Source organism: Rhipicephalus microplus, chromosome 2, assembly GCF_043290135.1.
Source record: "Rhipicephalus microplus isolate Deutch F79 chromosome 2, USDA_Rmic, whole genome shotgun sequence".
Taxonomy (NCBI): domain Eukaryota; kingdom Metazoa; phylum Arthropoda; class Arachnida; order Ixodida; family Ixodidae; genus Rhipicephalus; species Rhipicephalus microplus.
Window position 1 is genome coordinate 211,756,604 of NC_134701.1, and position 22,275 is coordinate 211,778,878.

At 45.2% G+C, this 22,275-nt stretch overlaps 1 protein-coding gene across 6 annotated transcripts in view; it reads right to left on the reverse strand.

Moving 5' to 3' along the window:
* LOC119170432 (proton-coupled amino acid transporter 1) overlaps positions 1 to 22,275 on the reverse strand; it is a 76,391-nt gene that overhangs the window by 17,651 nt on the left and 36,465 nt on the right. For 3 of the 6 annotated variants that reach the window (XM_075875557.1, XM_075875562.1, XM_037421593.2), the window contains exons 2-5: positions 10,750 to 10,874; positions 9,378 to 9,468; positions 460 to 548; positions 258 to 350 (exon numbers count right to left, since the gene is read on the reverse strand). In XM_075875557.1, coding sequence (XP_075731672.1) covers positions 258 to 350; positions 460 to 548; positions 9,378 to 9,468; positions 10,750 to 10,874 — 398 coding nt within the window. Of the gene's footprint in view, positions 1 to 257; positions 351 to 459; positions 549 to 9,377; positions 9,469 to 10,749; positions 10,875 to 14,838; positions 15,019 to 15,472; positions 16,076 to 16,213; positions 16,393 to 22,275 lie in introns of those variants that run through there. The other 3 variants (XM_037421592.2, XM_075875565.1, XM_037421591.2) reach the window with 3 other exon arrangements.

The following is a 22,275-nucleotide window of genomic DNA, read 5'->3' on the forward strand; positions in this document are numbered from 1 at the left end:
AGACCCGTACATTTCGTAAAAATGAAAGAATAAAGACAACTACACCATATTTTGCCAACAGGGCTCTTGATTTTATGCAGCCATGGTTTCATTTAGGCTTTGTAACACCTCTCTGGAACAATGTCGTGGCTTGTTACAGATGCGTAGTGGCTGTGCATTGCGCTGCTATATGATTACACACAAAGTTCTTCGTTAATGTTGTCTTTAACCTATGCTAGTGGCATAGCCAGATGACACAAGGTGCACAACCAACTCACCTTGCAGCATTGGAAAACCGTCGTGCACAGCGTGGTCCAAACCTGAAGGAGTACTGCGCTACGCCGGCAAAGTCTAGTGTTCTACAACCAGCTCTGAAAATAAATAAAAGCTTAGGTGAACTCGCGACCACCTGCTGTAAGAGCACAATGCCGATGAAAGAGTTTGACAGAACTGTCACAAATAACTGCGAAAGAAACTCACTTTTTGGACAGTATGTGGTTGCATTTCACCAGTATGTGCATGCAGTGTATACAAATTATTCCCACAAAAATAATGCCGAGAGAGCCGACCTGAAACATAATAAATAGAGAGGAGAGAATAACAATGAATGAATGAAAATAACAATCTAAACAAATTAAAACAGACTTTCATGTTTCTAAGCATCAAATATGAAGAAAAACTTAACACTATTATTATCTGAAATTTAATGTCCTAAAACCATAATATGACAATGAGAGAAAAATATGAAATCATAAAAAATGACGAACCAACACACAGAGGCAAATGAGTGCTTCTTTGTCAGTATGGCGATCCATATTTTCTCGTGCTGTTACATTTTTCGATTATGAATAACCAATTAGCCCGATTCCACCAGATTTAATGCAGTCGTGACAATGTAAGAAGCCATAGAACAGGGCTCCAGAATTTTGACCATCTGGTGTTTTTTGTGTGCACTGACAACATAAAGTACACAAGCCTCTGGCATTTCCCCTCCGCTGCAATGCGACCATCGCAGCCGAGAATAAACTCGCGACCTTGAAGTCAGCAGCCGAGCATCGTAACTTCTACACTACCGCGGTGGGCCGTGGTGCAAAACTTGTAAGGCAACTCCGCTGTACTGCATTTGCCACTCTATCCTTCAATGTAGTCGTGCATTGAGCTCCCACAGCACTCGTTCATGCAGAAAGCTCACAAATACTAGTCAATCTTTCGGCAAAAGAAGATTTTGCCCACTCACAGACGATTCAGGAGTCAGGTACTGCAGTTTAAAGCTCTTAAACACAAGCTTTGCCAAAATGGCCACTTCTTTTTTGATCACCACTAATTTAATGATTGCATCTAAAGGCCTTTGTCTTGCAGCAAAATTGAAACTGCACTGATGACGACAATGATTGAAATTACCTCACTGTGAACATTTTGCAGTGATTTAAGACAATTACCTTACACTCCCCTCGCCAAGAACTCACCACAAACATATATATATACCCAGAACATAGGTTATTTACCTGCCACATAGCAAGTCCATTCCAGCTTCTTGAATGCACATGTTCATGTGATGCAATAGAATTTTTAAACATACTGTTCCCACTTTATGTTTCACTCACATATACAAACTCATATACGGAACAAAACTTTCTAAGAAACTTCGACACAGTAACGACCTTGCACAGTAATGTTACATTTGGTGTAATTTCTGACTGTCAGTATAAAGTGCATCACAATCAACTACATTATTTTGTGATGACACACCACCATAAAAGTGAGGGCTGCTTATTTCATAATAAAACTTACTCATTAATTCATTAACCTCATGCAAATGACTACTACTCTTGGCAGACACCTGCTTACGCTTCATTCCTTCCTTCCCCTGCTCATCCTTAAGTATTCATCTGCGTGACATTTGTCTCGGAAAATTTCTATTAATTTGAAGCTCTTAAACTATGTAAAGTACTCATGGATTTAAACATGACAATTTAGGGCTAAACGCGCATACTTTCCTGCTCACTCTCCTTAGTTCAAGTCGTATCGGCATCTTTTCGACTTGAACTCATAGATCGGAGCCTACATTATCTTTGAAGACCAGATTCGTCATGACACCACGTGGTTATCTCGAGCAATTGTGCATTCCAGTAGTTATATTAAAAAGCTTGATGTTGAGTTTGAATCCATGAGCCTGTACTACTTGGCATTACTGTACAAACATGGAATTAATCAGTGCAAATGTATGCCGTCACCTGGAATGCGTCACTTTCTGGTTTTCAATTTTCGCTTCTAAATGAGTTCCCCCAACACACTCACACCAATTTAAAGCTGCTTTACGGTGTACCTGATCATCATCACCAAAAATTTCTTTCTTTCTGCACAGACTCAGTTGCAGCAAAAACAGTTTCTTGCACATAATACACAGTTTTTCAGCAAAATATTACAGGAAGTCCCTCGGACACACTGTTGGAATGGCCAGCAACACCTCTTGTTCTTATTTTCAAATCTTGTCACAGTACTTATCTACACATATTTATTTATTTATTTATTTATTTATTTATTTATTTATAAAATACTGCAGGCCCATTCAGAGCCCTAGCAGGAGTGGATACATAGGTAATAATGATAAACATCATGTATTGAAACCAGAAAATATGCATGCATATATACATACCTACATACATACATACATACATACATACACACACTTAAATGCCAACCCCTGTAATATTGCCACCTACTTCTAGTAGTGGGTCGTATGCCAAGGTGAAGGCTCACACCACAGAGAAGAAAGAAGTGTGCGTGGACCCGCTCTGGCAAACAAGCCAAACCGAGGCGCTTGGTTAGAGCCCTGTTGCTCAGACGTCAATAAACCTTGTTGACACCCCCTGGAGCGACGTGACAATTGGTGGAGGTGCTGGGTAGCACCTCATGGATGTTTCAGACCCCTCCTAGAAGTGGCACCACAAGCCCAGTGCGAGTCAACACTCCCGTTTTTCGGACAAGCCGCAGGATCAGGGGATTGCCACCCGAAGCTGACCCTACAGTTCACACCAGTATGATGAGCACGTCCGTTCAAACCACTTTAACAGGTACAGGAAACCCGCCGGTGACTCGGTACACCCTCGAAAGCCTACAGGTTCCGACACCGTTTCATGGCATCGAGCTCGAAGACGTCAAGGACTGGTTGGTCGACTTCGAACGCGTGGCTGCTTTGAACGACTGGAACGACGCGACCAAACTACGGCATGTGTACTTCTATTTTGAGGATGGAGCACGTACCTGGTACATGAATCACGAGGAACAGATGACATCGTGGCCCGAATTCCACCGCCAGCTCTTGGATACTTACAGAAGTGCTGATCGCCATGAACGAGCGGAGCGAGCGATCCAGGCCCGCATCCAAATGCCCAATGAAACTGTCATGACCTATGTGGAAGATATGACGCACCTGTTCCGACGGGGTGATCTGAGTATGACAGAAGAAAAGAAGTTGCGTCACCTGATGCGGGGAGTTAAGGAGCAGCTTTTCGCTGGCCTTGTACGGAGCCCTCCGAACACGGTCGCCGAGTTTTTGTCCGAAGCCGTCACGATGGAAAAGATGCTTCAGCATCGATTCATTCTGTATGAGCGGCTAGTGAACACGTCCACTTCTCAAGTTCTCATGACTTTTGGGAGCAACACCGAGTGTCTGCGCGACCTTATCCGCTCTACAGTACGCGAGGAGCTGCAAAAGGCTGCCACACCACCACTACGTACGGTGAGTTCCATTGCAAGCATCGTCAAGGACGAGCTGCATCATGCCCTTCATGACCCCGTGAGTCTGGATAACGCCACACCCGCCCCGGCTGACTACCACCGTGCGACCTATGCGGAAGCCTTGAAGCGCCCAGCTTCCTCTTCCCCGCTGTTTGTTCAGGCACCTCCTACGGTTTAGCTTCAGTCGGCACAGCCTCTACGGTACTACGAGAACACACGCACGCCCCCACCCCTCGTTTACGCCAGCCCTGTGCATCTTGTGGAACAACCAGCACACTACCTTGACGACAGACGTGCTTCGCCTCGGAAATCTGATGTTTGGCGCACTCCTGATCGCCGACCTTTGTGCTTCCACTGTGGTGAAGCGGACCATTTGTACCGCCAGTGTCCATACCGGCGCCTCGGGCTGCGCAGCTTTTCAGTATGTTCAGCGCCTCCTCGGTATGGCCAGCGACCCCGGGACATTGAGGACTACCTGGCTCAACAGCGCATGCCACCGCCTTTTGGACGGCAGCCGCGCTCACCGTCGCCAAGGCGCTTTTCATCTTCGCCACAGCGCCATGCTGGTGCACGGTCCCCCACTCCCCATCGGGAAAACTAACGCAAGCGACCCTTGGAGGCGAGGTCGCTGGCAGTCGACGTGCTGAAGACCTTCGATCGACGCTAACAATAAAGGGTGTAGATTCGACTGAGCGATATGTGCGGCTTTCTCTGGATATACCGGTGCTGATAAATGGCTATGCAGTAGGTGCTTTAGTTGATACCGGGGCTGACTATTCGATATTAAGCGGGAAAATGACCAGACTACTAAAGAAGGTAATCACGCCCTGGCATGGCTCCGTGATTCGAACCGCTGGTGGCCACACTGTCTCTCCACTTGGAACCTGCACGAGTAGAGTTCGGGTCTGCGGTTATACTTTTGTAGCAAGTTTCCTTGTGCTCCGTGAATGTTCACGCGACGTTATTCTTGGTGTTGACTTCCTGCAGGAGTATGGAGCTGTCATTGACCTTCAAGAGAATCGCATCACCTTCTCAACCGACCGAGCAATCGACAAGCAGGACGACCAACAACGTGCCGACCTTCTTCGTGTTTCTGCTGAAAGTATAACGCTTCCTCCAAGAGCTAGTGTTATTGTCGACGTCACATGCTGTGGATTGCGAAATGATGAAGCGATTGCAGAAAGTAATTTTGAACACCTGCTGACTCAAGGTGTTTGTGTGGCTAGGAGTATTATACAGCTACGTGATGGCCGATCTCAACTGCTCGTTACAAACTTCAGCAACGAACACCGACACCTTTTCCGTGGCACTTCGTTAGCGTTAGCGGATGAATTAGGAACCGTTCCCATCTGCTTCTCGTCGGACGCAGTGGAGGCCGCCGATACGTCTCTAAACAATATCAATATTAATTCTAACCTCACACCAAAAAACCAGACAGCACTGCGAAAACTCTTGCTTGAATTCAAGTCATGCTTCGCTGCTTCCTCTAAGGTGCGCCAGACTTCGATCACTAGGCACAGAATCATCACTTACGACGACGCCCGCCCAGTACACCAACAGCCTCACCGCATGTCAGTAAAAGAACGAGAAGCCATTCGTACGCAAGTTCGAGAAATGCTTGACGACGGCCTCATCGAGCCTTCCAACAGTGCGTGGTCCTCGCCGGTCGTCCTAGTCAAGAAGAAAGACGGAACGCTACGTTTTTGCGTCGATTACCGGAACCAGAACAGCGTGACTAAAAAGGATGTGTACCCGCTGCCACGCATCGACGACTCGTTAGACAGATTACGCCGCGCCCACTATTTTTCCTCTTTGGATTTAAAAAGCGGGTACTGGCAGGTTGAGGTTGACGAGCGAGACCGTCAGAAAACGCCCTTTTTTACTCCTGATGGCCTGTATGAATTTCGAGTCCTTCCTTTTGGTTTGTGCTCAGCGCCCGAAACCTTCCAGCGAATGATGGACACTGTGCTTACTGGTCTGAAGTGGCAAACTTGTCTCGTATACCTTGATGATGTTGTCGTTTTTTCTGAAACCTTCCAGCAACATCTTCATCGCCTCAGGAGTGTGCTACAGGCTATTCAATCAGCAGATATTACACTCAAACCGCAGAAGTGTCACTTTGGTTATGAAGAGCTCAAATTCCTTGGCCATGTAGTCAACGCGAAAGGAGTCCGACCCGACCCCGACAAACTTGCCGCTGTAGCCGCGTTTCCGCATCCTACAGACAAAAAGACTGTTCCGCGCTTTCTGGGCTTGTGCGCCTACTATCGATGATTTATTAGAGGGTTTTTGAAGATAGCGGAACCCTTGACTCGCTTTACACGCGACGACACACCGTTTGTATGGGCTACCGAACAACAGGCTGCTTTTGCCGAGCTACGACAGCGGATGCAGTCAGCCCCTGTTCTTGCGCATTTTGACGATGATGCTGACACAGAGGTGCACACTGACGCCAGTAACATCGGCCTCGGCGCAGTGCTCGTCCAGCATCAACACGGCAAAGAGCGAGTCATAGCCTATGCCAGCCGCTCACTGTCCCGTACCGAGGTGAATTACACCACCACAGAGAAAGAGTGTCTCGCAGTAGTGTGGGCGATCACCAAGTTTCGCCCGTATCTCTATGGTTGTTTATTTAAAGTGGTGACGGACCACCATGCCCTCTGCTGGTTGGTAAACATTCGTGATCCCTCTGGACGACTGGCCCGATGGAGCTTGCTTCTACAGGAATTTGATGTTACCATCGTATATAAGTCTGGACGGAAGCATGAAGACGCTGATACGCTGTCCCGTGCACCCATACCTTTAGTCAATCTAGAAGAAGAGGACGATGACCATTTCCTGGGCGCTTTTAGCTCATCTGACTTGAGCAGACGCCAGCGAGAGGATGAAGAAATTCGACCGCTCATCCACTATCTGGAGGGTCATAGCGCCGTTATACCTCGCCAGCTATCTCGCGTCGTGACGTCTTTCTGCCTCCGAGATAATGTCCCGTAAGAAAAAAACGCCCGTTCTACGAGCCGCGCTTACCTCCTCCTCGTTCCGAAAGACATGTGGGACGAAGTCCTCTCCGCGTGTCATGACGAGCCCACATCTGGTCATCTAGGTTACTCACGAACGCTTGCCAGAGTAAGTGAGGCGTACTACCGGCCCGGACTTTCAGCAAGCGTGAAGCAGTACGTTAAAAGCTGTCGTGAATGCCAGCGTCGAAAGTCGCCACCAAGCAAGCCGGCTGGATTACTTCAGCCAATCGATCCACCCCACAAGCCATTTGACCAAGTCGGCATGGACATTCTCAGCCCATTTCCTTTATCGTCCGACGGCAACAAATGGGTCATTGTTGCAACTGACTATTTGACCCGCTATGCTGAGACACAGGGGATACCACGAGCCAGGGCTTCTGAGGTAGCACAGTTCTTCATGTGCCACATTGTTCTGTGCCACGGTGCTCCATCTACAGTGATAACCGACAGAGGAACAGCGCTCACTGCACAGCTTATTAATGAAGTTTTTCGGCTAAGTAACACTAGGCATCGAACGACGACTGCTTACCATCCACAGAGCAACGGCTTAACCGAGCGACTAAATAAGACAGTCACAAACAAGATCTCCATGTACATCGACGTCCAACACAAAACATGGGATCGCATTTTGCCTTATGTGACGTTCGCTTATAACACCGCCGCTCAAGAAACAACCCGATTTACACCGTTTCGCCTTCTCTACGGCCGCGAAGTTCAGACGATGCTGGATGCGATGCTTCCTTGTGAAGACGCCGATCAATTAACAACTGACGCAGAAGAATTTGCAGAGCGTGCCGAGGAAACTCGCCAGCTCACCCGGCTACACATTGGTCAGCAGCAACAGGTCGTTGCACGACGTTACAATATGCGTCACAACGACGTATCTTACAGTCCGGGAGACCAAGTTTGGATTTGGACCCCTGTTCAACGCCGTGGCCTCTCAGAAAAGTTTCTCAGCAGATACTTCGGTCCGTATAAAGTATTACGCCGCGTGTGCGACGTAAACTACGAAGTTGTTCCGGACGCTACGTCGTCACGATGAGTGCAACGAAAACAACCAACCTCTGACATAGTTCACGTGGTGCGCATCAAGCCCTATTTTGCGCGTTCCTAAAAGACCACTTTTCCTGTGTTTTTTTTTTATTTGTGCTCCGACAATTGCCTCATCATTGGTGAACTTATCGCGTCTAACATTTTATTATTGGTGCCCTTTTTCATTGTTTAACCTACTTTGTTTTGGTTTTTTTTTTTTCAATAACTTTACAGCATTGGGACGATGCTCTATTTTTGTTGAGGAGGAATATTGCCACCTACTTCTAGTAGTGGGTCGTATGCCAAGGTGAAGGCTCACACCACAGAGAAGAAAGAAGTGCGCGTGAACCCCCGCTCTGGCAAACAAGCCAAACCAACGCGCTTGGTTAGTTCCCCGTTTCTCAGACATCAATAAACCTTGTCGACACCCCCTGGAGCGACGTGACAATATGTAGCAACAAAAATAAAAAATATAGGAGAAGTACAAAAAGGAAAATGACGGACAAGTTGAACAGTGTGTTCTGTGCCTATAAGCAATAAACTGCCAACACAAAGTACTACAGCTCTAAATATACCACAGAAAAAAAAATTGATCGCTTATGCACAACAAAGTACACACAAAATAATGAAAATAAAAAATAGGACACAATCATGGCCCATTTAACCATTTGTTCTAAGAGCTCAGTGCTATGTAGCCATATCGATTGGAGCGTGTTCCACTCAATTATCGTGTGTAAAAAAAAATGAAAATTTAGAAGCATTAGTTTTGGTGCAGAACGGGGTAAGGCATTCAGCATGACTGTGCCCAGTTTGTCGGGTTGAAAGGGCCGATACATAATTTTTTGCTTTTAACACTAGTTTTCTATGCTTCAGCTGAAAAAAAAAAAACTCATCTCTGTAACTCCACCCAAAGTTGCGTATCATGTGCTAAAGAATGATATAGCTACTACTCGAGCTGCTCGAAAGCATAAAGTTAGCTATACACAGGGCCAAGTCGGTTCTAGCCTAGCTCTCACATTCTCTCGCTGTTCTCAATGACAGGTATTTCACATCTGCCCTGACCATGCAACTTGTGGCCAAAAGCATTTCTTTTAATATTCAACACAACTTTGAATTTCCGATTCTGGTTAACGTCTCTGGTTTTCCTTTGTTTGTCTCTCTCTATATTTGATTTAAAGAACGAAATTGTAGACTGATAGATACTAATTGATAATAGCAGCACGCTACATCGACATTCAATAAACTTTCAATCTAGCTGCGCGAATGTGGTTTACCAGCTGCTTGAGCTTGTCAATATAATCATTTAATGACAAGATTGACAAGAACATTTACAGACGACATATCTAATGTTTAGCTGTTCTACTTTCACATTCACTACTCTGTCTAACCATGCAATGAAAGTGGCTCCTAAAAGCCAACACCTTGTAATGAATAAACATATCCTCTGACTAGAATCAAGCCCAAGACTCTGTTTTAACAGCACAGAAACCACTTGAAATTATATGCATTAGACGAGATGAACAGCTTGGACAAGATCATATGCACTACAGGTACATCTATTTTCGAAGCAATCAATGAAAACTGAGAGTCTGAAAAGCAACTCACAAGGACTCCAGCATTTGCCAAGGCACTAGGCATGGCCAGTACACCTGTACCAATGTTCCCCTTGAGCAAGTGCATCATTGTTTGGCAGTTGCTGCGAAAGAAACAAAGCAAGCAGGTGACCTTCAACACTTTCAACCAAATTATTATTTGCCACTGCCTGCCTACAATTTAAGCTACGGGAGTATACATGCCCAATTTATTTCTAAATCATAAAATAAATAGTTTTGACAGATAGCTGAGAAGCAATGAAAGCAATGGCAAGGTTCAGCGCTGAACAGGTTTCCAAGAACACTGGTGGAGTGTGGAGTTCTGTCAAATGGCATACAGGCCTTCAACTCCAAGGTACACGAGATCAAATAGAAGCGAGCAGCCAGTGTTCGTCTGCTCGCAAAGGAAGAACAATGCAGATTCAACCTGACATGCACTATTTGCTAAGTAGATGCACCACAGTGTCTTACTAACACACTAGAGCTCAGCAGGAACACGAAGATGTACACACACAGCACTTGTGCCAGCAGTGCCGCACTGACTCCGGCCGCGCATATGAGCAGAATGCAACAGTGTGCCCACTTGGCTTGTCGCTTTGGTACTTAAACACATTGCATTTCTCCAAAACCACAATATTATTATGAGAGACACCGTAATTTAGTGCTCCAAAAATTTTGACCATCTAGTTCATCTAGTTTCATTTAACGTGCACTGACATCGTACAGTACATCGGACTCCATCATTCTGCCTCCATCGGTTGGGATCAGACCCCCCTACCTTCAGGTCTGCAGACGAGCCCCATAACCGCCACAACACCGTGGCAGACCGTCATGTATCCTCGTCTCTACAACACAGTAGACCAGTACCAATTGCTATGACAGATTGCAGAAAAAAATGCTGGTGATGAGCAAATCACCAAAATATACTTTAAAATGCAGCGCATACAGAGTTTAAAGTGGCACTAGTCCCTCAAGTTGCACCTAGATCGTTATTTTGGTTGGGTAGGGTACCTCACTTGTAAGAATTGTCCAAACTGCTTTTTGTTGCAACGTGCATTCACTAACCTACAGCCTGTGAAAAATCTCACTGTACCCAAATTCCAGCTTTTCCAACAGGCCTAACTCCTTCCTCGTTTCAAGACTTCAATAGAAATTTTTACAACTAAACCAAACCCATTCATTCTAAAGAATGCAACAACATTACAGTCGGTATGAAATGAGAAGGTTTATGTGGCAATGGCGCCTTTCAGTGGGCTGCTATTGATAACGATGATAGTAAGTTCAGATGGTAAGAAAAACAACTTCAGTAAATTTTGTGTGGTACTGTTTGCCCTGTGTGGAGAATATTATTTCACGCCTGAACAATAATTATGACATGCGCATACGTGGTTAGTTCCTGATCTGTGGCCGATGTCGCGGAGGAGGCTCCTTCCACATCTTGTTGTCGATCTGGACAGAGTGGACTCGTTTCACTCTCTTTATCTCCATCAGAGCGGCCAGATGGCATCCCCTGCGAGCACGGGACATATGCAATTAGCATCACCAATAACACTAAAGTAACACAGTGGCACAATTGAAACAAACGTGTACATCTTGATAAACCGATAAGCGTTTAAGAGAGTGGAAAAATAATGCTGAAAAAAAGGCTTATTTCACAAAGCTTTCAATCGCTCACTGACAATTCAGCTCCAATGCTTTATACCACAAAGCCACCTGCAGTGTTTCGGAAGTCAGTCCTCTTCAGTTGAAAACAAGAATTTGACAATCTCCAGGACACGCCAGCACAAACATTTGTCAAAAGTAAACTGTTGGAGTACACAAGAACAGCCTTTAGCTTCACAATAAAATGAGCCAAAATAAACTTTTCTACTACATTTTTAAGCATCTTATATGCAAGCAAATGTCCTACAACAGTCAGTATTGAATGTGGAGTTCAATAAAAGAAGCAGTGCCCAAACACAGATACGTGGCAAACTCAATCATATTTGTTGCTTGGCAGCAAGTAATTTTAAAGTAGCTTTAGTGCTTTGGTTAAAGAGTTGCAAAATTTACTGTTTTTAGATACCTCATTAATAACCTTGCTTTTTCCAACTGTAACCTTTTCTTTGAAACATACATGAGTAAATTAAATTACTATGGAGATATTCCTCAAAAAAGTATGTCTAAGCTGAACGCTTTGTCATTACTGCAAAGTGTACACACAGCCCCACGTGTAGCCACTTTCCGAAATGGTCTGTCTCAGTGATGCAAAGCTGCTTTTCCAGGCAGAGCACAACCCCAACAACTGATACTAGTATATAAGGAAATTCGGGGCAAGATCAACTGCTTGGAACTTTTACAAACCAGATGTCACTGGCTCACTCATGTGGGAGGTAACTTATAAACTACAGATTCAATGATGGTACAAAATACATCTAGAAAAAAATTATTACATTGAGAGAACACGAAATGCCAATGGTGTAATCGTGGTTGCTCAGCGAGTTTCCCAGAAAAAATGGAGTGCTTTTTAGTGCGACCTCAATACTTAATAAAAAGAAGAAGAGAGCGACACTACGTCAGAATCACAAACACACTGAGCAATGCACCAGTTCAGTGCTTGTGTGACAGAGCACTTTAAAATTTACGATGCCTTTGGGTGCAGCTGCACATGTACAGTTTCCGATAATAACCAACACGCTCACCATGCAGGCATAGGTTGTCTTTCTCAGTAAAACCTTCTACTATTAATACAATTGTTATTTATGAGTTTACGGTTCGTCATGAGCTAGGCTTTAGACGGCAGATGAATCACAAAAACAGGTTGTTTTAAAAAGGAACCGCTTTTTTTTTTTATTACCAAAAGAGAGCTGTCATAAAGCACCTGCTCCGAGATCTGCAGTCATTAGAAAGATACGCTAGGCAATGTGTTACAAGCTATTGACTGCTTTTACAAAGCAAAAGTCAATTAACAAATATTCGATATCTGATGCTTCTGTACTGTTTACTGTGCATGAAGGAAAAGGCACCCTTCCTCCAGAGCAGCTTTCAATGATAAGAATAAAATAATGAGGATTCAAAGAAATGAACACTGTCTGTCACTCACAGACAGCCAAGGCTGTTGATGGCCAGACAGCAGTTCCTCAGTTACAATGAATATTCATCTGTCTGTCTCCTCTTATAAGTATAAAACACACCATGAGAGCAACTATTTAAAAGAAACAAAGCACAGCTTTGACAGTAGAAATATGGTTTACAAGCAGGAAGTGTAATGCATTTAAAGATTTTTTATTCCTTATGTAAGTACATGTAAGGAAAATGGAAGTGACATGCATCATATTTTTCTTCAGTCTTTTTTTCATTCAATAATATTCAAGTATGAGTGAGAATAAACTGCTTCTTCTACATTCAATATATGAATGCTCTCAGTAAATTTTGCTATTTTGACCTTTCCTCCCTTGCTTATCAGGCCTGAATTGTGCTAGAAACACCTAGTACATTTTAGAATGCAGCATTATATAACAATCGTTTATGCAAATGTTTAAACAAAGCACACAAAAAACACACACTTGCTGCACCCCCTACAAGCAGGATATGCACTAAAATGATAAAAAAATCAAGGTTACACTGACAAGAACATTTTGTTTAAATGGAAAAGAATATGGTTTGTCCCTCTCACAAGTTTCACCGGAAAAAATTATCAACTTGAATGTCATAAGGCACAGCCACTGCAAGCACTATTAAATTGGTCAGCAGCCACCACATATACTTCAAAACGAGGGGATAGCAAAATAGATTAAGACAGCGGCCTTTATGGTCGACCTTCTGCCTTGTGAAACCGGGCGTTTTCTGAACTCACTGTGTATCAAAGGCATTACAAGCCTCCCAAAACAAAGTGCGTGTGCTAAACCCAAAAGTAAGGAGCACTGCCCTATAGAACCTCATCAGCAGAGAAAGAATCAGAAAGTACATTTTACTTGGCTTTGATATTATCTAAGATGGTACCGGGTCTCTTCAGAATTAGTACATACAAAAGTATATTAAAAGCCTACTTGTAAACTAACAGAGCAAATACTCATAGCTAAGCATCCACAGTTATGTACAATCTTCACTAGCGTCTCCCCTTTCTTTGTGCCGATTTCATTGCAACTTTGCTCACCCCTTATCTTTTCCGTTAGGCTGTATCTCTCCCACAGGTGCAAACAGTCTGGGCATCCGTTCGAAAGTGAAGCGGTTGTTTCCTTCTGTTTCTTTTACATACAAAAGCAAACTGGCAAGAGTAATCAATTCACAACCATACTTGCTTAAATGAAGAGGCTCCAGTGTCCAGGAGGTATACATATTTGATGTCATGATATGGTGCTTTGCTACGTTCCTGCAGTAACTAGGCTGCCAGAAACCAAACACCGTAATAAAAAATCTGTAGCATTCTCATTTCCTTCTTTTTTTTCTTTATGAGCTATCAGAGCAGTGGCCTTATTACCCAAGCAGTATATATGCAGATGCGGCTGTGTTTCATGACGTTATAGTATTTATTTCAAGCAATCAAGACTGAATTTCACACACGGCTTCAATACAAATTTGAATGTACCATCATTTCTCACACCATCAGTAGGGACAATCGGACGAGTTGGTCTGCTTCCATCTTGAATGAATATTAGCATGACAAAAACCCCCCATTTTGAAGTATGTGGTGGCCCAACTGTATTTCAGTTGAGAGTCAGCGCTGCAGCTTGTCTTTTCTTTCCCGGCCCCGTTTTTGTCACTCTAATATTCATTCATGATCACACCATAACGTGATCACACAATTAATATGCTATCATTCATGAATCTAAATTCATGAATGTGCTGTCACAACCTTCATGAAATCCAGGCGTCGGTTTTACATACAAGAAGCGTGGTAGAGTTCTGAGGTCAAATTAAAATGGAAGCCGCAAAAAATGCACTGACATCTCTGGTTCAGGCATTAGTGGTCCAACACAGACATGCCTTTTTCATTTGAAAACTGATATAGGCAGCTTATGAGATAGAATTCATATACATGTATTTTAAAGAAACAATTCTTTCCTTTGATCACACCCCGCTATCCTCAGTGCAAAGCATGCGATAAGTAACACAGTGGTTGCTTGCAAACTTTTGAAGTCTTTAAGTTGTATGTGTGCCAACGATAGCAAAGTTGGCAGAACGTGTCAACTTGCAGAAAACTAGCATAACGGAAATGAGCAACAGTACCAAGGTCTACCGAGGATTATGTAGTTAAATAGTGACATATTTGACTGTGATTGACACAAGTGCTAACTCTAAACAGTTGCTGCAGAATCTGAATGTGATTCACATGGATATCTCAATGTCGGGTTTTCCTTTTCAACAAAATAATAGCCGCGCAAAGGATGCATCAGGTTAACTCCCCTGCCAGTCCGAGCTTTGGCACTACTATTGAATGAGCTTCGAAAAAACTGGGAGCTTCAAGTTCCAGCAGGTAGTTTGAGAACACTCACGGACGTGCTGCGGCTAACATCGCTGAGCCTCAGAAAAATGTCACTGACGGTCCGCTCGTCCCGTTTGCCGTCTCCGTTCACCTCCATGACAACGCGATCACAAGCCCGCGACTGCGGTTTCGAGTCGCGCAACGCAGCCGCCCCAGCCGCCAGCAGGGTTACGTCGAAACCGCGTCACGTGATAGCGCGGCAATATCTTTTCTCTCCTCCTCAGCCTCGCCCGTTTGAAGCCGGCACGCGCGTCGCGGCATCTTGGTCGTGCCTTCTCAACCACGTGTTTTCTTTACATTTGTTCATTGCGCGATATGACAGCGTGTACGACGCGTGAGTCACAGACCCGGGCTTCGCGCAAGGGGCGCCAACAACTGGCAGGAGAGAGGGTGCAAGTACTAATTAACAAAAAGGAAAAGGAACGATCGCTTTCGCCGCTGTTACACAGGAGTATCGCCGAGGCGGAAATCGAGAGCTTTGCGGCAAACGCTGCAGTCAGCACATAAGGGTGCTTACAAAGTGTTCAGCCCGTTAGTGAAAATAACGAATGTCGGTCGTAACTGGCGATACGTCTATGCCTTCTAAATTCGTTCATCAGGCGAACTTGACCGAGACGTCAACATGACTGACCTGCAAAACTCACCTTTTAGTAAGTCGTACTGTAGTGTAGGACACTAAATTATGCACTATCATAGCCTCCTGTATTTAGGACACTGCTGGAGGAATCGGTTAACGATGCTACTCGTTGGAAAGCCGCTTACACGAACCCTTTCCGGGGCTGGGTATTTTCCAGCGCGATTCGCGAGCATACAAGATAGGGCACAGCGCTGCGAAAACTTTTCCGCAGCTTGGATGACTGCTTTGCTTCTTTTATCCACACCGTTGCCACTGCGCGTGGTTGAACAAACGAGTGGAGCCGCTAAGGCGATATGGGAGTGTCTAGCTTATCCAGCGCCAGCTACTTTCGTTTGATAAGCGCGCGCAAAATCGCCCACAGGAGTAGTGCGATAATCAGCAAGCGGGCAGCTCCCGAATATGCAACCGGGTGCGTCCTTTCTGAACACATTGTCCGACAGCATGTTCGATATGGTAAGTGCTGCGAATGAGATACAGAGCGGAACCGACACGAAGTGGACATCGTCAGCTCTGGTCGTCGAAGTCGCAATGTAAAGAGAACAGGGCGGATAACAGCAGCTCCGTTCGACATCAATTGCGCATATTTGCGAAGCGAAACTGTCGTGGCCGGTGCGAGACACGAAATGCTCGTTCAAGGAGGCCACTTCGTGGGAACCAACAACCGCGCTAACGAACAGGTGCAAATACAGCTGTCCTTGACACACGCCACACTGATAGTTCGGGGAGAACACACAGACGTCATACTCACGTCGTTAATTTCTTCCTCCAAGTCATCTTTAGCTTGCACCAACTCCGAATAAAGCATTTAAAAGTGATCGTCAGGCACTTGGTTTTAGTAAATCAACAGGTGGTTAGGGGAGAAACAGATAACTCAACGTTGCCGCGAAAACAAAACACCTTGCACGCGAAAAAACTATAAAAATGTTAAAGGCAGACCGTCAACCGGATTTAGAAATTGCCGGAAGTTGCTGCTCGTGGTTGCCAGCTTATAATATCTAATCTGCTAAAAAGGTGAAAGATTTTAATGGCGTGATGGAGCAGTTGGATGGACGGTGACAGGATGGCATCTCTGCTTTGCTTGGGGTGAAATAAACGGCATTCTATGATCGATCCTTTTGCAATAGCGCATTATTTTGTATGCAAATATCCTAATGAATCAGAAGATTTCTTGTGACAGAAAGTACAGGTGCGCAAAACTGATCACGAACTCCCTGGAACTTAATTTTGTTCACATCCCGAATAGAGAACGGACAATTGGCAAACGAAAGTCCTGGTGATAACCTGGCGTTGGCACAAATTGTTTCTTTTAACAAAAATATCGCTAAGTTGACACGATGTATACGACAGAAAATAAACAGAATACAACGACACTGCCTTTAACAAACGAGGACATGGAGCGCAAACAAGTTGTGAAAAGCTACATTGTGGCCTGTGGTGATTGTGTTCGCATCGGTTGTCCCCTGTTGTGTATCAGAAGTGTAAACGGTGTAGCGTATGAGTCAATGGTGCCGACGCACAGAAAAAGCTGCAACTTTTTCTACGTGCTTGATTTTATTCAACTAACTTTTTATATATCTTAGACACATAAGTGGACGGTATTTTGCATAACCTTTTGGTGATCACACTGGGACGCCGAAGTCATGCTGCCTTCATTTTGCAGATACCTGGGGGGGGGGGGGGGGGTATATAGTTGAGACGGGTATACGCAAAGCAGCGGTTCATGGCGATAATTTTTCCACTGCGGCAATGACCCATTGTTTGTATGTCCGAAAATTCCGATCTTTGGCTGTTGCTTCACTGTATTCACAGGAAAAAACAAAAAATCAACAGCTGTACGTTGTTTGTCATCACTATCGGAGTGGGCTGAGAAGTAGCTCTTTCCCGCTACCCTCTGTCCTTTTGCCCCCTTTCCTTTAACTAGGTATAAATAGTGTTGTTCATTCATTCATTCCTGCCTGAACGATACCCACATTGTGTTGGGCATTTTTTCTCTGTGCACTCTGAAAAAACCCAAATGTGCCTTTTTTTTTTTTGCACCGTTGCTGTTATCATGTCTGTCACATTCGTGCCTTACTTCACCTGACCAGCTGCATGAGGACTATTGCTTCCATGTCTTCAAAGTCACTGAGGGACGCCACCCTGTCGAAGCGCGCGAGTGTTTCAGATTATCTCAATATAGCTACAGAATGCATCATGGCGAAACTAAGAAGTGTCACCGTATCGAATGTATCACACATGATGACCCGAACTTGTGAGGTCTTGGGAAATATGGACCTCATTATTTATTTTTATTTTTCAAGGTGAATATAAATGAAACATATGTTGGAACTTGGAGAGGGAGATGAAAGTAAAGACCGTTTGGAAACTCAGCTTCCCTGGTACACTCCGAAGGTGGCAAAGCCTTTATCACGTCAATTTCAAAACCGATCGAGTCAATTGCCGTAAGGTATTTCGTAAGGAGAAATGAACCTTGGTCACGAAATATACCACAATTACAATATGCATAGCAATACAGAGGATACTTCAAAAAAGAAATAATGCTCAATTTACAGTGATTTAGACAAATTATAAAAAGAATCATGGTGACACATTTTAATACCACGCCTTTAAGTACAGTTGCACCGCACTTTAAAATCTACTAATAGTAACGGCTGCAGACCTGAGTAGAATGAGGGCGGAAAGAAAAGCAACGAAAATAAATAAATAATCGTCATCAAGTAATAGGCAAACATATATATTTTGTTTTCCTATTAGGCGGGGCGGGGGGGGGGGGGCAGGATATCAACCATATACTAGAAGACATGGCGACGGACATTGTCCTGCGATTTCTCCGTCTTTTCACTTTCCTTGAGAACATGCGGCACTATTAAGGAAGAACATCAACCAAATAATTTTGCAGTGTGGGCTTAATGTTGAATATTTCTGTAGCGCAAAAAAAAAGGGGGGGGGGTGCATAAGCGTGATGTATAGGTGTCTTGTGTGCCTCGCTTGTCTTCTAGTTAAATCAAACCAAATAATTTATGTTATCTGTAGCCCCGCCGCGGTGGTCTAGTGGCTAAGGTACTCGGCTGCTGACCCGCAGGTCGCGGGATGAATTTCCTGCCGCGGCGGTTGCATTTTCGATGGAGGCGAAAATGCTGTAGGCCCGTTTGCTCAGAATTGGGTGCACGTAAAGAACCTCACGTGGTCGAAATTTCTGGAGTCCTCCACTACGGCGTCTCTCATAAACATATGGTGGTTCTGGGACGTTAAACCCCACATATCATTGACTTATCCGTTAATGTACCTAGTATGTTGCTATATTAAAACGCTTTATGCTGTGGATTGTCTGCCTTCTAAATAGAGAGATAGAAGATAACCATTTAACCGCGTGGACTACCCAGCACTGGGAAAACTGGAGAAAAAGAGAGACGGCGAACACTATTTGCACCCACGTGATGGTATGCGTGTGGTGCGTTTATCTTCATGTTACGCTGTAAAAAGCTGTAATATACATGAAGATATATCTGAAAAAGCAATATTTATTCTGAAACACTTTTCTCGTGAGCATTCTCACATGCAGCCCAGTAGTCCCCCTCTCCACACTACCTTCGTGTTAAGTTCTGTGGAATTGTCCTTGAATTGTGTCTAATAATCACGTAACAGGGTTTCCGATATTGCACTGTGCACATTGGTATTTTTTTTTTAAATTATGGCTCCGTTCTAGTCGTACACGCTGACCTAACACGTGCATGAAAGCAGTGAGGCCTGCGGTCCACAAGGAATCACCTTTTTATTACTATTCACATACGCGTTTAGTTCTTACCCCGATCGCACATCCGGCCGAGGTGAATGGCTGCGCGTCGCATTATCGTACTGCCGCCAATGGAATTAAACTTCCTGTCCGAATTATCGCGTCGTGCTCCGTAACAAAAGCTCGGGCCACTTCAGACTGCCGTCGCCTCGGAGCCGAGATCGCAAGCACCCCAGGCAGCCCGCCGGAATTGAACCGATCCCGGTCCAACATCGGTTAACGTGGGCAAGTATATATTGGTCACATGTCGGTAAATCACGCTCGTGCTACTTTGACTCATCTCGGTCCAACGTTGGTTAAGTATATTGGCCACATGTCCATAAATCACGCTCGCGCTACTTTGACTCACATTGGTCCCATACAGGCTAGCCGGCGTTGCGTCGATGAGGGTTAGTCAGCGTACGGCCTATGAGGGCTTGCCGGCGTTCGGCCGATTACGGATAGCTGTCAAACTGACCCACGCTGGCGTTTTATTGACCTCGCCGACGTTGGACGTCGGGGGCCACCGGTGCATGACCGCTTACAACCATTATTGTGGTGGGTAATACTGAAATAAGGTAATACTGAAGCGTTCTGTTCTAGATGTAGCCAGTTTAGATGGGTACACCGGCGGTAATTGCTCGGTGCTTACAGCAACTTAATTTCAAAAGCTGACACACGTATTATAAAGAGAAATTGCTGTGTGCCACATTGTCGGTAGCTCCAAGAAAGCTATGAGTGGTTCAACGGTATTCATCGACTACCGCTGGCGGCATATTCGGAAGATGTTCGTAATCACAACGACTACTCCACTGTGATCTTAGCGTACGTTCAGTCCCGTGCAAGGCCGAAAATAAAAGTGAATATTGTCTCCAATGCAACTAAAAGCATGAAAGGCCTGCTGCATCAACTACGCATGCGTATAGGTAATCAAGGGGCAACACATTTACAAAGTAATCGAAAAAATTATTCACATGTATGACCACGCACCTGCAGTTCCAGATGTATATTGTCGTAAATAAACACCTTAAAATTTGTAGAGACCATATTCATCAGCTAAAACAATACTGCAGCCACCGCATTCCTCAAGAAGAGCACGGAAACATGATCAAGAATGGGTTCAGGGGGAAGAGTTACAATATCTTCAATGTTATTCACGGCACATTCATAATAAATATTTAAAACGTGGAACACGAAAAATAGGAATAGGGGTTAACGAAGAATATGTGAGCTGTATACTTGTGTTTTGCGGACAATATCAGACTTTGGAGGATGAATGGCGACAAATCACAAAAAAAGTACTAGTGATGCAAACTATTACAGATGAACCGAAAAAAGATGAACGAAAAATATAATGTTCGTCGGCATGGCAAATATATTGCCGCGACATATCGCCTGCATTCAAACTACGCGCCCACCACCACTCGCACAGGGACATACATGCGCGCCGTCTGGTGTTTCGCAGAGACGATGATGATAGCACGAGAACCCAGCTGGCCCCGGCTGATGTGCGCCACGCGCTAGGGACTCGTCTTGAAGAAGGAGAAGAAGGCAGACATCTTTGGTGTTCTGCTGTAACGTTCTACGACCATAGTCCCTTTGAGTTGTGGGCACAGGTTCGCCCTTTAATAAATACGTTTTATTACACCCCGAGTCCTTCAACATCGTTACATTTCTGGTGGAGGTGCTGGGTAATGAATCAAAGCCCTACGAACGCAAGACAGCGTAGACCCGACCACCAGCAAGTTGATCCTGGGGAGCTGACACCTGTGCATCAGAGGACCAGTCGCCGTCTTCGAGGTGATTCACCAGAATTCAGTCCACTCCACTTCACGCCAAGGGGAACTCAGTCAATGGATGCCACCACCATGACAAGTCATGTAACACCGGCCCAAGGGGTGATAAATCAGCCTCACCAGCCACCAGTATTTCATGGCGACTCGTATGAAGACGTAGAAGATTGGCTGAACCTCTTTGAGAGAGTGGCAAGTTTGAACGGTTAGGACCAGAGAGAGAAGCTCCGCCACGTATACTTTGCTTTGGAGGACTTCACAAAGACGTGGTATGAGAACCATGAAACCTACCTTATGACCTGGGATAAATTTCGGCGACAAGCTCTGGCGACTTATGCCAGCGCGGATCGCAAAGAAAAGGCGCAGGCTGCGCTCGAATCCAGGAACCAACTCACCAACGAAAGTGTCGAAATGTATATCGAGGACATGATCCGCCTGTTCAAGCGCGCAGATACCCATATGACCGAAGACAAGAAGCTACGCCACCTCATGCGTGGGGTGAAGCAAGAGCTATTCGCTGTTCTCGTCCGCAACCCACCACGAACAGTTGCGGAGTTTCATACGGAAGCGACAGCCATAGAGAAAACGCTAGAACAGCGGGCTCGACAGTACAATCGAGACATAAACTATGCACCTGCCAATGTCTTTTCTGGACGCCAGCGAAGTGACATGGACGCTCTGCGAGAACTCATCAGGTCGGTGATCAGGGAAGAGCTCAGCAAGTTGCAAGCACCTCACACTACAGCAACACTGTCTGTAGTCGACGTAGTACGAGATGAACTGAGGCAGATGATACGTGAGCCGGAGCGTGCGCCACAGCCGATCCAACGCATACCAACGTACTCTGAAGTACTCAGACAACCCGCGGCGCACACCAATGCAGCAGTTACGATGGCCTCTCCTTGCCCACAAACGGTACGCAGCGCACCTCGTCCACTGGAACCGACGGCTACCTACCTGCCACGAGCCCGTGGTGTAGCTCGTTACGTGGATCAAAGGCCCCGGAAAAGTGACATCTGGCGTGACCATGAGCGCAGGCCTTTGTGTTTCCATTGCGGAGAAGCAGGTCACCTGTATAGGTTCTGCCCTTGCCGACAGGCAGGATTGAGGGGCTTTCCGTTGTACGCACCATGCCCTCGAAACGGTGAACGACCAACGGAGATCGAAGAGTACTTGTCCACGCGCCAGAGCCCCACTCACTCCACGCCAACATCAGCCAAGATCGCCGTCGCCCAGGCGTTATCG